Raw genomic sequence first — 21,696 nt, 5'->3', positions numbered from 1 at the left:
GAGAAATATGATTAAATTCGTGACGATCCGAGGTACAAAATGGATATTCTCAATTATACCCATTTATTAATCTTTTTTATAAAATTTAAATTTCAAATGCACAGATATGTTTATTAACTGGATCATTAATAGAGACCTGGGAAATCTAATTATCCACTTCCCAAGACCCAAAACATGAAGCTCGATGCTCCTCTCTTCCTGGCTTTCCCAAGACTACCTGGTGAAAGGGATCACCATGAACACCTGAAACTGTTGCGGTACGGTTCTATATGGGAAACGACTCGAAACTTTTAAATTATGACCGTTGTAATCTTGACAGAGGAATTGACTTATACAAATACAGTGCTGTCTCTCTATATGCACACTCTCTATATGCACAGCTTTTGTGTCGGTTGCATTCAAAATCAATTTGTTTACATTTTGACAAAGTAATAAAGAAAATTATTCTCTTGATAACTAATTTTTCTTGTTTTTAATTTTCTTAATTTTATTTTTTCTGTCTCATATTATATTTAAAATAACACGGGAAATTCTAGAACAATAAAAAAATGATAATTTATTAAAAAAAAAGAAAAAAACCGTTGGGAATTTCAAAAAAAGTTATGCACATTCAGAGAGAGAACTGTCAAAGAAGTATCCAAACTGTGCATATAGCGAGACAGCACTGTATAGTAATTGGCACACACAATAGGGGAAAGTGCCCATGCTTTGAACGGTCCCAAGCTTTATAATGACTAAATTTTTCCAATGTTGCTGAATAAATGCGACTCCGCAATTTATTTTAAAAACAAGACACTTTTCCCTAGTTTTTAGAATATGGATGAGATGACTAACATTTATTGAAAAACATACAAAAAATTTAGTCATTGTAAAGCTTGGGACCGTGTAAAGCATGGGCACTTTCCCCTAACACCAAATAGTGCTTTGGAGCTATTTTTCAAAACTAGGGGGAAGTGGGGCACCTTTGAATTGGGGCAGCTTTAAAATTAAACTTTTCTCTTATTTAAAATGAAACTGAACCTTATCAATAAACCAATTGCGCAGCTAAATTACCTTATGCCAATGCTCAATTTTAAATAAAAATAGGAGAAAAAAACCAATGTCAAAGCTGCCCCAATTCGAAAGAGCGCCATTTCACCTAAATATGAAGCGTGTTTATTAATATTCCATTCTGTGGTGCTCTTCCTTTAGATCATGTAAATTGAGGAATAAATCTTTAAGAAATAATCACTCTATTGGGGAGACCGGGGTAGAATTAGCCAGAAAATGAAATTTATTTATTAAAACAGAAACATTTAAGGCATTTTATTGAAACAAAAACGAGGTAAAACTATGAAATCTTGACTAGAAACTCAGAAAACCAAATGCTGGGCCAAAAGCTGTACCATCAAAATTACAATTTTATACCCATTTTATAAAAATGCTTCTAAATTGTAGGATAACAGGATCAGACCTATAAATATTTCTGGCAATATGGGGATGTGTTCCTACTTTCATTAAAAAATACTTTGTTCGATGTACATTTTAAGAAAAACGAGAAAAATCCACTGACTAATTCTACCCCTGGCTATAGGTACCCCGGTCTCCCCTACAGTGTTTATTGTACCTTGATTTCTTGACATGAGAATGAAGTCTTGAATAATTTTTTTTATCAAAAAAATTTGTTTCAGATAGGTAACAACAAGGCCGTTTTTGTATATTTTGTCTGATCTAAGGCTAATTCCAATAATTTGGCATTATTTGCTAATGACTCAGGTAGACCTATCAATACTGATTTTAAATTGCTCTCTAAAGCCCATTAGCATGTCATTAAGTTCAGAAGGTGAGACATGATGCCAAAGCGGTTAACACATATAAACCCAGCCGAAGTGGAAGATTCCTCCAGATGCAGTGGAATGGGTGAAAGACACGTGGTATAGGCATTAGGGGTAGGTATCTCCTGATTTCAACCCTGTTACTCTCCATTCGACCCAACTCATACTCCCGTCCCAGGCGCTGTATTGCCGTCCCAACGGATACGCGGGTCGCGAGAACGACGAAGGCGAAGGCATTGGCTGGCCAGCACACACACACAATCACCAGGCCACGGGGGAAAACATACAGTGAGAGAGATGGAGAGTGCGAAGAGTGGCTTGTGTATATGTATAAGGTGGTTGGAAGATTGCTGTGTGAGAGAATATATAGCACACATCAGTTTAGTTTCCCTCCTAGCAGTCAGAGACCCGCCAAACTTGGAAGAGTAAGGACTGCAAATATAATCTTGGAAGGATACAATACAAATTTCCACTGTGCTTAGTTGTACATTGGCGGTCGTCGGAGTTGGTCGTGTGGACAGTCCTTAGTGCTAGCCTTGGCAGTTGCTCTTGAGATCTCATCTTTAGCAGTTCACAGAGTCACATGCCCTGACAAGTGATAGAACCCACCCACATTTCGCGAAATCGTATCGGAACTTTTTAAATATTTCTGAGACAGGATCAGACTGTGAGATTTTTATCTATAGTGAACTTAGTGAGAAGGATTCACTATCTTAAGAAAGTTTTCTTTGTGACTCTGTGCTAAAAGTGTTAAGAGTCAAGTTGCAGTGGTGCAAATAAAAAAAAGAAGAGTTTTGTGCACGAACGATCCGGTGAAACCTGCTGACCCCGACAATTCCGGGAAACAGCTCAATTAAATGATTGTGTGAGAAATATTGCCCCTCAAAAAAAAAAGGCGATCCATCGAATTTGAACGAGTAGCGGTGAATTTGGAGCAACGTACGACAATCGCAAGTGAGTAATTTCAAATATATTGTTATTGAACTAATCTCCCGAAAAAAATCAAGCCCCATTCTGCAGATAATTTTCAACTGAAAATCCCAAAAACTTGGTTCATTGTCCAAAAAGCGGGAATGATCTCAATTTTCTCCCGAAAAACTCATACTGAATTCCACCCTCCTACCCCGAGATATTAGATGATGAAATAGGGGAGGACAGGTCGTAGAATTTTTCAACAGAAAAACTTTTGCAAATTGAATATTTAACATACCTCATCCTCCCTGGTTCCAGTGTGGCAAAGGGGACACAAAACTGGAAAAAAATTTAAGACGCGCGTGATTCGCTCTAAATTATTTCCGGACGCGCTCGTGGCAAGGAAAAGACCGGGCTGGTCCCGCGAGACGTTCAGTGAAATCATCGGGTTACCATCCCCATCACCCCAACCCCATATACCCTCACCCATTTTCCGAGGATAATCGCATTTACCAAGTCACACATACATATCAGCAAGGGAGTAAAAAAAAAAAGAAAGAAAAAAAGGCAACCCCCCGGAGTGGGTGAGAAAGTCCCACGCAGCATAACTTTTGCTTTTTATCCCCCCATTTCTTTTTTCATCTACCCTCGCGAAATTGCAACCCAACCACCCATCGTGCCAACCCCCAGAGGTCGGGTAATTCTCTGCCAAGAAAACACACGTCCTGTGCGCCAGGATATAATTTTCCTTAAATTCTGGCCGGGATGGAGCACCAAATGGGCGAGAACAGAGAGCGTGATGTTGAAATGAATCCTCCTTCCCCCCCCCCAGAGTCCCCATCCCAAACATAACTATATTTCACTGCTCCAACTTCTAAGGCAGAGCCAAATATATAATTCTTTTGTTTTGGAAATTGCATACACTATACTTGACATCATATAGGGTAAAATGTATAATTTGGAATTAGTGATATAAGTTGGACAATTCGCCGGTACAAGTTGGACATGGCTTTTTTCTTGATAAATACAGTACAAAATTTGTTTCTAAGCACAAGAAACCAAATTATAAAACTAAAGCATTAAAAATATACAAATAAAAATGAAGTAGTAAATTTATCAAGACGAAAAGCCCTGTCCAAATTATACCATTGTCCAACTTGTACCACTGTCCAACTTGTACCACTTTACCCTACTTTTACTCCTGACAATATAAGATCAAGAAAATTTTAACATTCTGCTACTCCTGAATCATCAGATCTTCTAAGATTTCTCAAAAGAAATCATCCGAATTTCATTCTAAAATTCAACCAATTAACTAAGATTAAGAGCAAGAAAATTCTAAGATGCTTGCTTGCTTGTTGGTATTCTAAAGTCAAGAAATATTAATTGCATGCTTTAGATCTTTGGAATAAGAATTCTTCAACCGTTCTCTTCGATTCTTGAAGCAAATTAAACCTTAGGAACAACTCAAGATTAATTTTCTTTATTAGAATTAATTAAAACAGGAAAATTTATGTTTAGAATGTAGTTATACCGCATAAAACCGCTGGATTCCAAAACTGAAAATTTTAAGTGAATAGGGGAGACTGGGGCAAAAAGTCACAAAACGGATATTTTATTTTTTTACAAGCTACTCGAGCGCTTTAAAAATTTCCAATTAGCGCAGTTTTATAGGAAACTTACCGCTCTACAACTTTGTGAAAGTAATATTCCTCTATTTTGTAAGAAAATACGTTTATCGATCCGACTTCTAAAAGGTAATTTTGTGATCATTCTCAAAAATGCTGGGGAAAATAGTACCAGACATTGGGTATTATCATATTTTGATTCGCTTCATTACGGGCTTCCGTAAATTTGAACAAAAATACCTAGATGACATATTTTCATAGAAAATTTATTCATTTACACTTTTGTAAAACACCGTTTTCTCTGCGAGAAAAGTGAAAAAACGAGAAAAACGCTTTTCAAGCTATTTTTGAAAAAAAATAGCTTGAAAAATAGTTTGTTACTTTTTACCCCGAGTGGCCATTTTTAATACAGTAGACTCTCTCTCAATCGGGAATATGAGGCAAAATGTCATCCGGTTTAGCGATAGAATTTAGCGTCAAAGCCTTTGTAAATTCCACAAAAAGCGCTCAATTATAAAGAATCACGATAAAATAGGAAGAACTACATCGAATTTGAGCGAATTAGCTTCATAATTAAACGTGAAAATTGTCAACAAAATTTGTCGCCCGATTGAAAAAGAGCCGATTGAGTGAGAGTCTACTGTAAAAGGATTTCTGGAGAAAAGAACACTTCTGAAATTCTAAGATCGATAGCGGATTCGTATTCAAAGAATCCAAATTATTTAGAAAATATTCACCAGTGCATCAATTTTGAAAAATAAGTAGGTAATAATTGTTATCTTCTGCAAGGAAAATATTTCAAAAATAGGGCTAAAAATTTCGATAATTTTTATTTTCTAAATTCCTTGTTCGAATTCTAAGAAACTAAAGACATTGAAGAAGGTCTATGGAGGCTATCTATAGAAAAAAATTTGAGCTGCTATCTTTCTTACCTTGGAAGATATTGAATTTTGAATTTTTCGATTTGTGACTTCTGCCCCAGTCTCCTCTATACCAAAATTTTGTTTGTATTTTTGGTAATTATTTGAAGGATTTTAGGTATAGTCAAGTGTGGTAATTCGAGCGCTTCGCTATCTGGATCGTTTATGACTAATTCACTTGAAGTAATATTTTTATCCATTAAATAAGTGAGTGTAATCGACTCATTTCAATCTTGTGCCACCTTGGTTCTTTACTAAAAATTTTCTAGCAGTGATATTTTCGCTAATGACAGCTGGTTGATTGAAAACATTTATTGTTTTTTTTTCCTTGTGAAAAAAGTATTTTAAATCCAAAGGTTTAATTAAAAGTGAATTAGCGACGAGGCGACCCAGTTAGTGCATGCTGACTTATTTCAGTATTATCATTATTTTATAAATTTTCTTTAATATTTTTGATAATTTTTTTTATATTATGTTTCTAAATGCAACAGTGAATGATTCTATGGATTTAGGAGAAGTAAAAAAGAATTTCATCAGTCCAAAAACAAGCGTTTAAGTTGCACTCTTCTGAAAACGATCCAGTTACCCCACTTTACTATATATAAAAATTATCAACAAATTGAAATATTCTAATCTAATGGAAACTTAAAAAGTTATTACTCAGTTTGTGTATTTAGAATTCTACTGACCGAAATGGATTTTTTTCCGATCAACTGATACAACAATAGTCCTCCCTGGTTCTCATCTTCTTCCAAGATAAAAATATAAGACTATTTACACACTAAAATATATTTCTTAGTTAGTTTGTGTGTCAAAATTTGGTTCTTCCTTATCTTTTTAAGTCATCTTTCACTTCTAAAAGTACTTTTGGCAACGCTTCCTTACCACTTCAATTTTAGAATACCAAAATTTATATATCTTCAGAAAAATATTCACTGAGAGAAATCCGAAAAAGTCAAAATAACGTTCCGGAAATATTAATTTTGCTCTGCATTATTGATTCGAAATCAGTGTAAATATTATGCTTTTTAGGTATATTATGGGCTAAAGTTACCCATTTTTCATGTAGATTTTACCCTCAAAAAGTGTAAAATTAACATTAAGAAATGTTGATATATTTTTACACCCGAAAAGTATTAAAGTTATGACGAAAAAAAGTTAATCGTAGCCTCTTTTTTTCTCGGTGTTTAGAATTGACCTAAAGAATACTATAAGCTTCTTGATATTGATTTTCATACAAATCCAGAAAACTAATTCTCAGAGATATTTCTTTTTAATCTTTCGTAAATGTTTCGTACTTTGTCTTAAATCATTTTATATTTTTCTTCAATATGTTCGGTTTTACTTTGAAAAAACCCCATTGCTTTACTTCATTTATCCGTTTAGGGGAAGGTAGGGCTATTGTGAGCTCTAGGGCTACATTGATAAACGTTTTTTCGCATTTTTTTTACTTAATCTTATCTATACGTTTTGAGAATAATTAATAAAAGCGATAACAATAAAGCGTTCTTAATTTAACATTTATTAATTATTTTACAAACTTTTAACTAATTTACGTAAAAGTTTTAGTATTTATTCAGATTTTTATTTAATTTTATTTGTTCGGTTATTTTTTTGTGTTTAACGGATGCAGAAGTCAAACCGTTAAAGGTATTAAGTCCAAAATCTTAGCAATAATTATTACGTTATCATTTATAATTTCCTTCACTTCTAAAATTTTTATTTATTTTGTCTTACAAACATTCCAAATCGTTTGTCTGTTACAGAAATTGTCTTTTATGGACCTTCAAAGCGAACGGTAAGAAATATCAGCTTATAAAACCCTTAATAATTATTTACTGATACAGAAATTAAATTTAGTTTTTATAGTATATAATATGTTCATTAAAAATGACTTCTATGCATTTTTGTCATTTGTAATACATTTAAAAAAAAAAGGTTTGAAGCGAATATTGATCATGTATTCAGTCGTCATAAACTAAAATAGTGATCAAACTAATCGAATTTGTAATATCAAAAATTTAATTTTCTTATCTGATTGTAACAACTTGTCAGTATTTTGATCTTGAAGTATCAAGTCAATCAGCATAAAAATACGTGATTTCAGAAATATCAGTCATTAAGTTCAGCCAATTGTGAGCGGTATTTTAATCGTCTTTTATACTCTAAACTCTATTTTCGAGAATTGTTGTGACTGGATTGAATTGTGATTTATCGGAGCAGTTTTCGTTATTTTTATATTTCCTTATAATTTTATAATGTAACATGTTATGTAAATTTCACCAGAAATTGCATAAATTTGTTAAAAATAACTTTATTAGAAATTACGGTTTCCTTTTTCAACTCTTCAGTTAATTTCGAAATCCTCAATTTGTTTTTTTTTCTGATAATTCTTTTCTAAATTATCATTTTCAACGCATGAAAAATAATTTTTCAAAAGGGTCTTCGAAAATTAAGTCCTAATAGCAGAATTTTCGAAATTAAAAAATAATCAGGGAATATTCTTAAATGTTTATTGTTTAAGAACTTGAATAGATTTAACCTTTTAAGATAATCCTAAAGAAATAAAAAGGATATACTTTGTAATCTTACAAAAAAAAACTTATAGGTATAGGGGGAAGTGGGGCACCTTTGAAATTGAGATTTTTTACTTATTTTTAAACAAAATTGAGCCTTTTCGTGATATAATTTAGCTGCACAAACACGTTGAGAATCTAAATTACATTATGATATGGCTTAGTTAAACATAGGGGAAAAGTTCCAATTTCAAAGGTGCCCCACTTCCCCCTACCTTCGAACAGTTGATCTAAACTATAAGTGGGGTATCTAGCGGATTATATTGGATTCAGATCTTCCGGTGTTCGTAAGAGACAGCTGTTTTCTCAATTAAAAAGGCAAAATTTTTCCCAAAGTTTTCGACTCTTGGTAAGGGTCTTAATCAGTAGATCAATTTAGAATTTTTCTTATTAACAAGAAACGTTTAACGTCACAGAGGCAAAACGATTAAGACTGAGCCAACAGCAAGATGGAAAAATTTCAAGAAAGTCAGGAAAATAAGCATAAAATCTCAAGAATTGAAAAGTGCTAGTGGTGATGTGTAGATGTAAGCAGACGTTAGATGTTTACCAGTTAATTAATAAAATTCTAAATTGACCCACTGAGGAAGACTCATACCAAGAGTCGAAAGCTTTGGAGAAAAATTTAAGTTTTTAATTGCGAATAAGAAGCTGCCTCTGACGAACACCGGAAGATCTGAATTTTGTGATCTAAACGATTTTTAGAAATGATTGCTGCTGTTTTTTGCCTAGATATTGCAAACCTTCAGGAACTGGTTTAACACTAAACTTAGCGACTGTTTTTGTATAACTTTCCTATCGAAATCAGTCAAATTGACCGACCGCAATTTATCAATTAAAATTAAATACTAAAAATATATTACATGAATATTTTAAGAAAATGAAAAAGTTCGATAGCGGTATTAGAATGTTTAATCATAATGTTTATTTTGCGAAGTTATTAAACGAGTCAATTTAAACGGTACTTAGTTGGTTTAGCATTAGACATCTATTTAAAGTCCGCCTTATTTAAGATTATCCAAGAAGATTTCGTACAAGAACCTAAAATCGGAAACTTGTCCTTTAAAGTTCCATTACATAATCAGACGACTCAAGCTTCGGACAATTTAATTTTTTCTTTATGTTTGTTATGAATTTTACCCATAGCTCTTTTCTGAAAATTTGAGGCATAGGACTAGGGGATACTAGGGCAAAATTTGTCAAAACGAAAATTTCAATATTCACTAATTTCTAAAATAAAAGAGACTGAGGCTTGAAATTTTTATTATAGGTAGCCTTCATGAACCGCCTCAAACATACAAAGTTCCAAGAGATTCGAGGAAGGATTATGAAAAATAAAAAATAATGAAATTTTGAGCCCTATTTTTGGAATATTTGGTTTACAGAAAATATCAATACTTATTTGCTCAATTTAAGCACATTTCTCGTTAAGATAGAGAAGAATTATCTTCGACAAAGTTGTAGAGGAATAAATTTCCTATAAAAATATGTCTATTATATATTTTTAAAGTTTGCGAGAGTAAAACGTCACAAATTATCCAAAGACTGACACAATTTGCCCCAGCAATTTTACGAATCTCCACAAAATCGACTTTTAGAAAATGATTCGAAAATCACATTTCTTTCCAGATAGAGAAAAATAGTCTTCTGCAATGTTGTAGAGCAGTAAATTTCCTATAAGAATATGCTCATTATAAAACGTTTAATTTTTTCAGAGCTCGTGAAAGAATTAAATATTCGTTCGGGCAAGTTTTGCCCCAATCTCCCCTACGACTCAGATAGTACACTGAGAGAAATCCGAAAAAGTTAAAATAACATTTCGGAAATGTTAATTTTACCCTGCAGTATTGATCCAAAATCGGTGTAAATATTATACTTTTTAGGTGTATTAGAGGTTAAAATTACCCTTTTCATGCTATTTTTACCCTTAAAAAGGTGTAAAATTAACATTAAAAACATGTTGATATATTTTTACACCTAAAAAATGTTAAAATTATGAGGAAAATAAGTTAATCGCACCCTCTTTTTTTTCTCAGTGTATCAACGTAAATGTCAAGCTTTTTGAACTACTTTTGTTAACTAAAACCTGAAACAATTTTTAACGAATGAATTAATGACCATATTAACAAATGGATAAGAAAACTAAATGAATGTAAGAATAAAAATGCATTGACACTATTGGAGTCCTACTGTATACGTAGATACAAGTTGTCAAGTTCAGTCTCGAGCACTTTGCGAATTTCTTTTCTGCCAGAAACAAACCCAATCTGGCGGCAGTGTTGTACTATGCGACGCAAGAAGCTATGTTGCCCACTATTTATGTCATGGGCCACCCTCATGCTGGCAAGAAGTCGACGTCCAATTCGCCAGCATAATTTTCTGTGGCCGCTTTTTTTCTGCCCACGAAGGGAGCAAAAAAAAAAAAGAGCGAAAGAATGTGTGAGTGTAATGCGCGAATCCGACTACGTGACTTGAAGTCGCGATAATTCAGTCCCTATTTGCCTCTGGTAGCTTCTGCCCATTCCTCCTCAACCTCCGACCCCAGCGGATGGACGGAGTGACGATTCAGTGAGTTGGGTTTTTTTTAGCTTCCATACACTTTCCCTGAGTGTGCAGAAAAATGGATGGGGGTCTTTTTGGGAACGGTTGGCTGCCGGCGGATTGTGCAGTGGAGCGAACCAATGCTATCCTCCCCATTCGGTTGGTAGAGTGGAGGAGAAAAAAACACAGCCCGAATACGAGGAAAGTGAAGAGCCAACCCCGCGGTGTTTTTCCCCAAAATTTCTCACCAATTTTTCCTCAATTACTCCCGGGTTATCCGTGTGTCCAGAAATCACTGACAATTCGGCCGAGGTGGAGTAGCAGAAAAAAAAATCCAGGAAGTGTGGAGGTTTGAAATTGAATGTGAAAGGCAACTTGTTGATCAATTCCTAACAAATCAAAAGCGTCTGTCAATGAATTTAATCGATGGCAATCTCTCGATTTTGCCCTGGAATGTTGGAGAGAAAATCAGATTGTTTATCGTTGATAAATTGCTTGGGGATAGGGGATGTTGCGTATTGGGGAGGTGGTAGAGCTTTTGGGCGGGAAAATGTCGTGCGAAGAGCATCAACCCACGTTTTCCGGCAAATGTACTATGTATAGTGCCAAAAGCTTCCGGTTTCACCCTCCCCGGTGAAAGCTGAAAATTGTGAATTTTCCATCATCTTTGAGACAAGTTCACGATTATTGTGCTTTATCGGTTTTACAGGGGATGAGGGTACTAGAGTCAAAATAGAGAGTTTCAAAAGTACATAGAAGAGAGCTTTTTCTTGGCGTTTTTTTTTCTCGCTTTTCTATTTTTTTTGTGCTTTGTTGCTTCCTTCTAGCCCATGTAATTGTACATTGTAAATATATTGACTGCGACTGCGCCAGTCATTTTCCACATTTAGGAGTCACACACATAAACTTGATACTCTCACCCATTTTATGTATTATAAAATATTTTATGTACGAGACACACAAAACCGAAAGTAAAAGTCCTCTTAGTTCTGCAAGCCAGTAGTTGAACCTTTCGCCTCCACATCCCGCCCCGCCCCCCAAAAAAAAGGGGTGGGTGGGTAGGTTCTTTGGTATATAGGAAAAGTAGAAAAGTCAGACGAACTTTTTCAAATGCAATAAATTTTTAGTATTACACACTCACACAAACTCCCAAATGGTTGGGTGTACTTTAGAACGTTGGGTGGACCATCTGAAGGGCAGTAGATACCATGTGCAGATGGAGAAAGTTTTTTGGTTTGGGGGAAGAAATAAAAGTGCAGTGTACTCACCCAGAGAGTCCCTGGGTATGTGTCTAGAGGGCATCAATGGTATGGGGGATGACTTTGGATGACTTGGGTGATTAATGATTCTGACCGTTATAGAGAAGAAAGAATAGAATTATGGGTCAAATATCATATGGGATTTTTTGTTATTCAACGCATGACACACAAACCCAACATCATTCAATTCTTTTTCCACATTCACAAATTTCCAACGTTTTTCCCTACCCTTCTGCAACCTATCCCGCTACCGAAAAAAAATCTGACATCCACCTCCTGGTCCATATATCGCCTACAAAAAAAACCACCAGTCGACACAAAAATTGGCCCAAAATGCAGAATGTTGGGAAAGAGCAAAAGTTTGATAACTTTCAGCTGGTTGTGTCTCTGTCCTATATTAAGTTTTTATTGGTTGAAAAGCCATAACATGCTTTCATTCATCGTATTGTTACGGTGTGCAAATAAATAACGTAGCTGGAGCTATAGAGAATAAAAGGGAGTACATAGAAAAGTTGGAGAAATAAAAGAGGGGTAAAGTATCGTGTGAAATATAATGGGGAAAATGTGGAACAGAGATTCTACATAGACATCCCATGGCATTTACTGTATAGAATCTCTTCTGCCACGTGCTTTTTTAAAGGGGCTGGTGTAATCCCTCAGTCTCTGCCATAACTCTCACTCATTTTTATGTTGAGCACACAGCCAGACACTCATCATGCCTAAAACTCTGACTGTGAGAGAGAAATGTGTCACTCATAAAACAGGTCCTTTTATGTTTGATTTCTCACCCCGACCTCCACCTTCACGATGTCACAAAATTTAATCGTCTCAACAAAGTTTATTTTATTAATATGACAAACTGTCACAAATTTGAGTGATTTTGGTTCAATAAAAATCGTATTTCAACAGCACTGAATATTTTAAGATTAAAAAAAAGAACACTAAATTACAGCTTTTAGATCAAGAAAATTTTCTTGCAATCTAAATTCTTATTCCTGTTTTTCTGAAACGTTTTGCACACCTATATCCTACTCTTCGGTATTCAAATTGATTTGAACGAAATTGAAATTGTTGTGGCATTCAAAAGAAGAAGAAGAGTGTGACACAAGGAGGTATGAATTTTGATTTTATGAAATTTTCCTAATCTAAAACGTGTACAGTAGACTCTCTCTCAAATCGGCATTTGGGGCGAAATGTCATCCGGTTTATCGATAGATTTCTGCATCAAAGCCTTCGTAAATTCCACAAAAAGCGCTCAATTATAAAGAATCACGGCAAAATAGGAAGAACTGCAGCGAATTTGAGCAAATTAGCTTTATAATTAAACGTGAAAATTGTCAACAAAATTTTTTGCCCGATTGAAAAGAGCCGATTGAGCGAGATTTACTGTATTTGATTTATTAGGCCTCCGGCACAAAATTTAGATCGGGAGAATTTCATGAAATCAAAATTAAAATCCCTTTCATTCTCAAGCGTTTTGCATATATCCATCTCACTCTTTTTCACACTAAATTCGATTGAACTGAATTTAATTGAGTTTGATGGTCAAAGGAAGAAAAAGAGTCCGAAAGAATTAGATAGACGTGTTCAGAACGTTTGAGAAAGAAAGGTCATGTAAATATCGATTACATGAAATTTTCCTGTTTATGTCAAAACCATTACAACAATGCTAAGAATTATCTGAAAAATTTTTTGTTTGGAAGTTATAGCACTTAATCCATTCGGATAAACCGTTACATGAGTCGTTCTGAAAACCAGATGTTTTAAAATTAAGGTTTACTCTAGTTTCCGAATGCCTTACATTCCTAAATAAAACGAATTTTATTGGTTTTCGAAAATGTGATGAATGGTTTGTCTTAACTTAACTTAATATCCTTAAGTTAAAATGTTTGCCAGAATATTTTCTTTTTAGGAATTAAAAACGTTAAGCCATATGACTAACCCTTATATATGATCCAAATAAACTCAGGCTGATCCTCGAGAGGATTTAGCTTGTAAAATTTGACATGAACGATTTATCCCAAAGTGTCATACACTGAGGACTTAGGATCATAAATTAATAGTCCTTCACATAAAGTTACTTCACATAATCCTTTGCTTCCAAATTTTACAGGCTAAATAATCTCTAGGATCAGCCTGAGTCTATTTTAGCCCTTAGGCTTTAAACTTGTTAAAAGCATGACAATTTGATCTACGGCCAAGCTTGCAAAATGATAACGATTTTTAAGACGTACAACAGGGAGTTTCTGCTTAAGTGAAAACGGATTCACAGAATTTGATATGAATTGCCTACTATTGGGAGTTCATTTATAAAATAATTTTTCAAATGCCCCTAATTGTATGCACATATTTTTCACACGATAAATTTTAAATACATTTCTTATGAAGCGTTGGCGCTGAAAATAGGCCGAAAAATGTCACCTAAAATAATTAGCATATTTCACGGCGTTTCTGTAACTAATTCCAAAGACCTTTCCTATGAGTATGCAATTTTTCTGTGTCATTGGAGTGAGTTTTTTTGGTCTCGAGAATTTCATTGAAAGCGGAACTCCCTGCAATGGTTAACTTATGTTACCCTTACCTTTCCTTTGAAATGCAGAAAGAAGCATTAAATAAGAAATAGGTAATTATAGGAATTGTGTTAATTTAGGGCAATGTAATTGAATTTCTTTTTTACCAAATTCCATAAAATCATTTGAATTTCTATGAAGGATACTGCGTACATTTATAGGCTCACTTGTTCAGTTCTAATATTACTTTACATTCCAATTAAAATTTAGAAGCTCTTCCATCAATTTGCTATCAATTATAAGACGGCGGTGGACATAACATTCAACAGTTTCTGTATTAGGGCAGAATCACATTGACAGTTCAATGCTCACCGTTTTTCTTTAATTTTTGCATTTTCATTGCAATTCTTACGCAAATACTCAATTACCGTATTACCTTATCTTATACTCTGTGACATTATAAATAATAATTGACCAAAAAAATACTTTACGATTAATCACTCATACAGTTTTTTTTTGCTCTCTGTTTATCTGATTTTCTTTTTATTTCTTCTATTATTTTCAGATGACAGGTATTTTTAAATGAAGTAATATGGTAATTGAAAATTTACGTAAGAATTGCAATGAAAATGCGTCAATTAAGGTGAGGCATTTACGGTGATGGTCAGCATTTGACGGTGAATGTGATTCTGCCCTTAGTAAAATCTTACGCTCTGGAAGTATATGTCGATTAATGAAATATCATTTTACCTATTTATTGTAAAGAAACGGAAACCTTACAATAAATCTCGAGAATTCATTATTTATGAATTTTAATATTCAATTTAACTAATATATCAAAAGGTTATATTTACTTCATATTTACGCTACTCACAAAAATATTATTCCTTTTCCAAGCGGCATATTCTGCTCTATTATAACTTGTAGAATACCATAATTTCAATGTTATGGAACCATACGATTTAAGGTCTGCTTTCATGATCTGCCTTTCGGTTATAAGATTTATATCAGCAGAGATAACTAGTACTAAATAGATTCAAGAGGTTTTACAACTTAAGAACCTATTTAGGTCTCATTTAGGTCTCATTTAGGTCTTCGAAAGGTTTAGTACTTTTAGTAGGTTGGTCATCGACCCTAAGGCGGAAATGGACGTAAATAAATTTTGCCATTTTTCCATTTAAATACATAAATAAAATTTAAATAATTTTTAAAGTTCTGGTTTGATAAAGCTTTTTTAAGTTTTTTAAAGGTTTTTTAAGTTGCTTTATAATTTCTAAGGAACTTTTTAGAAGACAAATACAAATAATTTCGTAATAAATAAATTACTTTAAATGTATTTAGAAACAGCAAACGACTATTTTTAATAAACTTTTAGTGTTGATTCGAGACATACACCCTAAAATTCTATCTCTTGCATTGCTCTCTTATCGTCCTTTTTATATAAAGTCATTTTCAGTAAATTCTGAATAGTTATAAACAAAAACAAAGAGAATAAGAATTTATTAAATTTTTTTAAAGGAAAAATTGCTGTTGTATAAAAGTAATTTTTATATTATTTGGTTTGTGTCTATGCTAACTAATTTTTGTAATTATTTTTTTTAAGTTGATTGTAGCTTTCAATCTTTAGAACCTTTTTTGTATTGGGTTCTTAATAATTCTTAATGTGTTTTTTTTTGCTAAATACCTTTTTTAAATGTCTCCTAAACATTAAAAATGTTTAAGAAATTATCCCGGGGATTCTCTTTCTACGTTCTGAAACTAGTTTTAAAATGAAATAGGGAAAAGTACTCTCCATTCGAACGTTCATGCCTTCGAATAATGTGAATTTCTTTTACTTTCCTAAGAGATTTTCACATGATTGTCGCATAATTATCAATAATTGATAAGCTAACTAATGTTTAATAGAAATGTTTAAGTCTCTCAGGAAAACTTAAAAAAAATCACATTATCCGAAGGTATGAACGTTCGAAGGGAGAGTACTTTCCCTTAATAAAAAAAAATCTAGTGATCTATTTCAATAGCATAGTTGATACACTTGAGGGAATACAGCAAGGGTGATTTATGTATTTTGCATTAAACCAAATCCACGCTATAAAATCTCTTCATCAAATCTCGATAGGGGAAAGTACTCTCTCTTCGAACGTTCATGCCTTCGAATAATGTGAATAATGTTAATTTCCCTAAGAGATTTACACAAAATTACCGCATAATTATCAATAATTGATAAAAAGCTCACTAATATTTTGTAGAAATGTGTAAGACTTAGAAAATATAAAAGAAAACCTACATTACTCGAAGGCATGAGCCTTAGAAGGGAGAGTATTTTCCCCTAATAATTTTATTAATATTAATTCTGAGTATATTTTAACTATACTCAGAAAAATGATCAAGTAAAATTTACTCGAATCGATGTTCAATTAACTCTTTTTCGTTGTGATTTTCGATTAACTACATTTTAGAGTTGATTTTATTTCTATTTAGGTGTAATATTTGGAAGAGTTGTTTTAACTTTTTTTTCCTAAAATTTACATGACTAAACAGTGTAAATAACTCTTGACTGAAAATAACTTGTTTTAGGAGTTAAAATAACTCTTTCAAATCCCAAAATGAATGTGTATGTTTTGCAATTTTATGTTTTTTTTTAATTTTATAATTTTCTTTATTAATATTTTCTTGACCTCAAGTTCCTTATGTTCCGAGCGAAATATCATGTATAATGTACGCACATGTCTTCATGAAACACTGTTTGGCATATTTCTAGTTGATGTTCTATATGAACTTTGTCACACGAAAATCTTCTTGACTGAAGTATATTCTTAAAACGAAAATACTTAAGCATATACTTCAGTCGAGATGAAATTTTACATTGAAAAAGAGTAATAATTACATCAATATCCGACGAATTAATTCAACTCGCACGAAAAGTTGTTTCGACTCTATTTACTAAAATTTACAACGAAAAAGAGTAACAATTACATCGATAGTCTTCGAGTTAATTCAACTCTGTCCTAGAGTTGTTTTAACTTTTTAGGTTTTTTTTCTTAGTGTAGCGAATCTAAATAAACATACTTAGATGATTCCTAGTGTAACATTTCGTTGGTTGCGTCTACCTCTGTCGTATCTGTATTTGTTTTGTATCTGAATTCGCTGCAAGTTACAATGCAGACGTCCCCTCTTGCGTGAAATGCTAACACAAAAGAAGTGCAGATACGACAGAGGTAGACGCAACCGACGATTTGTGTGAAAGCGAAAAAAATTGAATATCTTTAATAATTGATTTGAGGATTTAACAATTTTCTATTTTATTTTATTTGCAGATATTTGGCGTGGAACATGATGTCCACGGTGCCGGCCACGTCAAAGGGGAAGCGTCCCCTGAGACATCTAACCGCCAGCGATAAGATCGATGCCATTCAGCGGATTCACGATGGGGAGAGCAAGGCTTCTGTAGCCCGAGATATTGGCGTACCAGAGTCTACATTGCGTGGATGGTGCAAAAATGAAGAGAAACTGCGTTACATGTCGCGTCAGTCCACTCCCGATAAACCCACAGCGGACAAGATGATGGACAAACTCGATGCTGCCCTTGTGGCTGCAGCTGCGGCATCAGAACTGCTCAATGGACCACCTGAGAAGAGAGCAAAACTGGACACATCTCTGCCACTGAACTTCTCGGCAAATGGGAAAATCAAGTATGAGGATCCCTACAATCGATCCTCCCTCAATGGTCTCGATCTCAGTGATCACAAGGGTCTCAATGGGGGTGATCTTCATCTCAATGGGCTCAGTGCAGATTACAGTTCCTTTGCCAAAACCGCAGTTGATCTCTCAGCCATGCAATCCAAAGGGAAGGACATCAGCATGAAGGGATATGGAGCTGATTTGACAAAACCAACTGATCCCTCCAAGTCAGACCTCTCAATGGCCGCTATTAGTCCCTTGTCAAATTTGACGCAATTCTCATCGGTTGGCGGTTTGGGGACCAGTCCATTGGCATTGAGTTTCAATGATATCGCTACCAATCTCAATATCCTGGCTCAACTGCAGAATCCTGCACTATCAGCCATGCCTGGACTTGGCTCTCTTACATCATCATCGCAATCTCTGCGTTCAGCTAGACCCAAAGGATCAGCTGCACAGAACAATCGAAATGAGATGGACAAGAATCAGGGACTGACTGTGAAGAATCTGGCCAAGTTGCAGCACAAGAATACCGTGTCAACGGCGAATGATTTGTTGAAAATGAGCCTGGACAAGGGGAAATATAAGATGAGCAGTCCATCAGGGATGAATAGAGATGCTCCTATGGATGATTCCCTGTGGTACTGGCTCAAGTCACAACAATCTATGCTGGGGATTAGTAGTTTGTATTCTACAATGCCACAGACATCTAGTCCACTTCATCGCAACACACCGCCAACACAGAGTCTGACAACTGCTCACACTTCCACCCCGCCCGTTGCTGTGTCCTCGCCACAGATCACACCACGCTCCTCTACGCCATGCGGCACCTCCGAAGACACCAAAAACCAGATGTGGCTGTGGAATTGGTACAAGACAATGGGAGCCACCTTGATGGGCAATGACAAGCAATTTGGGCAGCAGCAGGCTTCAATGGGTGGCTCTAGTCCTTCAATGGTACAACTTCCACATTCCACGAATGGCATTCTCAATGGAACTGGCAAGCAACAGAGTTTGTACAACAATATCCTCTTTTCGCAGTTGACCAAGGAAGAACCCACCACGGTTACTAATTCAGAACCTGAGGATCTATCACATCATCCGGCGGTTTCTCAGGCCGCTACGACAACTGTGACATCTGGTGAGGAGCATCTTCACAGCGAGGAACGCGGTGATGCTTTGCCCCTGTCGGACTATTCCTCAACGATAAAGAATGATCCGGACGCCATTGCGAAGGCCAGTGAGTCTCCGTCACTTCCCGGAGATGGTGACAATACTCAACCGGCTGATGCTCCCGAATCAGCCACGGAGGACAATGACAAGTCACTGACCAAGGTGCGTGCTGTGCTGGATGATCTTCTCTTCCACAATAACAACAACGAGATCAAAGTTGAGCCCACTGTAGTTTCCAGTCCGGTAAGCAGTGTTATTGGTTACCTGGAAGCTGTGGAGCACGGTGAGAAGTTCCTTCAGTGGTTGGAATCATGCAGTGATCCCAATATCACAGCTATGCAAGTCATGCAGTTCCGCTACCTACTTCAGGGCATCCGGTTGAGTCTCAATCGATCAACCCGAGATGAGAGACGCGTAAAGATTCGCCGGCGCAAATAGGGTCTACCCAAACGTACGACAGCTGAATCACCGGGGTGCGAGGGTGATGCTGAGGAGGAGGATGACGATACGGACAGCTGGTACGATGACTTCAACGAGGAGGAGGAGGATGATATGGTGGATGCAGTGGAAGATGAAGTTCTGGATCACGACAACGAAGATGTCAACCCTGAAATATTCTATCCACCATCCCCATTGTAAGGATCTCTTTCGCTCAATTTCCCCGGAAGCTGATCATTATCATGCTTTCCCCTACCCTGACCCTCCCAAAAAAACCACAATCTATGTACATATTACAGGAATTATCTCCCAAAATGATCACATTTTGTGCATATAGTTGTATAGTTACTGAAAAAATATCAATCTTCCCTATATTTTCCCTCGCGCTGAATATTTCACAAAGTATTCTAACGATATAATCACCTTACGCAATTTGATACTGTACCAAAACTTGTACAATGTTATGCCCTCGACAGACTTACGACTTAAGCCGAGAGACGGCTTAGTGGAAAATGATGGAAAAGTAGTTTAACCATTATTGCGAATATAATTGCGCTAAGCCGTCTCTCGGCTAATCCTCAGGTCTGTCGAGGCCTTTACGCTTTCTCAAGAGACTTTTATTTTGAATTTTTGGCTATAAACCTGCTACTGTCTCTCTTAAAACAGAATTAACTTTTCTTGATTTACCTTAAAAACACACAGAAAACTTGTTCCACAGATATTATCCAACAAAAGAAAATGTAGAAATTAATCGTACAAAAAAATGGAATACGAATTTACAATTGAATTAAAGAAAAACTAAAATAGAAATGAAACAATTCAAAGATATGCCCCAAAAAAAATAGCACAACTCCACTGAATATCCCAAAGATTAAGATGAAATTCAAGTATTCAATTTAATGTGTAATTTAATAATTAAAAGAGAAATAAAAAAAAGTGTAGAATGTTTATAAGATTGTAGACAGAAGGAGATATCAGTACAGTGAAGAGAATAGCGTAAATTATATCATGTAAATAGGACATTTTAAGAAAAATAATCGTTGAAGCATCACACACAGAGAAAAAAAATCCATTAAATATCGCAATGTATTATGAATACCACAAATAAATAGAGGAAATAGTGCTAAAAACTGAAGATGGTTTAGTACTATCTTCAATGTGAATTTTTTTTAGCTCAATTTATTCATTTTGCGTTTAGACTGATTTTATTGCTGAAGATGTTTTTTTAGTTTAATTTTTGTCTGGTGTACCATTCCCCTCCAAAAAAAAAATTAGGACAAGATTTTCTAGCCTCGGGAGGAAAAGCTACGGAGTACTAAAAATTATCCTGGGACTTTTAGTACAGGCTTGAGACTTAATAATTTCGAAAATTGTGTCATACTGTCTAAAATTTCTCTAGGAATTTCTCAATTTCAGAAAAGAAGAAGTTAAAGAGGTTTTAGAACAAAGGGAAAGGGATAATCTTGGTGAAGTACTAAAAAAAGGCACTGAATAAATGAGCAGTAAAAAGTTAAAATTGATCAGTAACAAAAAAATTTAAAACAGTGATATTATCGTCCAAATTTTGGCAAAGGTAAAATAAATGGCTTTTCACTCTATATGGCAATATTTTAAATGTTAAATATATAAATTAGGCCCATTTTTGTAAAGATTTAAGTTTTTTACCGACCATAATTAGATATTTTACTGCTCATTTTTAATTTTTTACTTCCCATTTAGAATTTTTTATTGATAGTTTGTTTTTTGCCCTAAAAAAAGTTAACTCATTTTAAAAAGAAAATATTATAAATGAATTAACTTATTAATAAATTCTAATAAAAACTATACGAAAACCAACTCATAACTGAAAATCCCTTAAGAGTATCTTTTCAAATTCCGTTGAGTACTAAAATGTTTCAAAATTTCTATATTAGAAATTTTGGAAATATGGTTTTCAAAAATCAAAGTTCGATCCAAGTTTTATCCAACTTGAATATTTCGAAATTTACATTTGACAAGCGTGGAATTGAAGTGATTATTATCAGAAGTTGACAGGTTTACAAGGGATATTTATTAAATCAAACAGCGCGATATTTCCCTGAAATTAGAAAATTTAGGCAAAAAACCTGAGTCAAGATTCTGAAATTATTTTCTTGTAACGTTTGACGACTACTAAAACTTGAAAATTATGCCGGGATTTGAATTAGGCAACCTGAGAATTTAAATAGTTTACTGTCAAAAGTTGTAAAGCTTTTCAAAACTATG

The 21,696-nt window shown here is 34.6% G+C and overlaps 1 protein-coding gene across 1 annotated transcript; it reads left to right on the top strand.

Annotated features, from left to right (window-relative positions):
• Positions 1–2,198: 2,198 nt before the first annotated feature.
• On the top strand, positions 2,199–20,582 carry LOC129800085 (protein distal antenna-like). The gene is made up of 3 exons (XM_055844462.1): positions 2,199–2,768; positions 7,041–7,072; positions 17,478–20,582. The coding sequence occupies exons 2-3, from the start codon at positions 7,053–7,055 to the stop codon at positions 19,450–19,452; spliced, it is 1,995 nt and encodes a 664-aa protein (XP_055700437.1). The 5' UTR covers positions 2,199–2,768; positions 7,041–7,052; the 3' UTR covers positions 19,453–20,582.
• Positions 20,583–21,696: the final 1,114 nt, after the last annotated feature.

This window comes from Phlebotomus papatasi, chromosome 1 (genome assembly GCF_024763615.1).
Source record: "Phlebotomus papatasi isolate M1 chromosome 1, Ppap_2.1, whole genome shotgun sequence".
Taxonomy (NCBI): domain Eukaryota; kingdom Metazoa; phylum Arthropoda; class Insecta; order Diptera; family Psychodidae; genus Phlebotomus; species Phlebotomus papatasi.
Note: the sequence above shows the minus strand (reverse complement) of the source record. Positions and strands in the feature narration are given on the sequence as shown.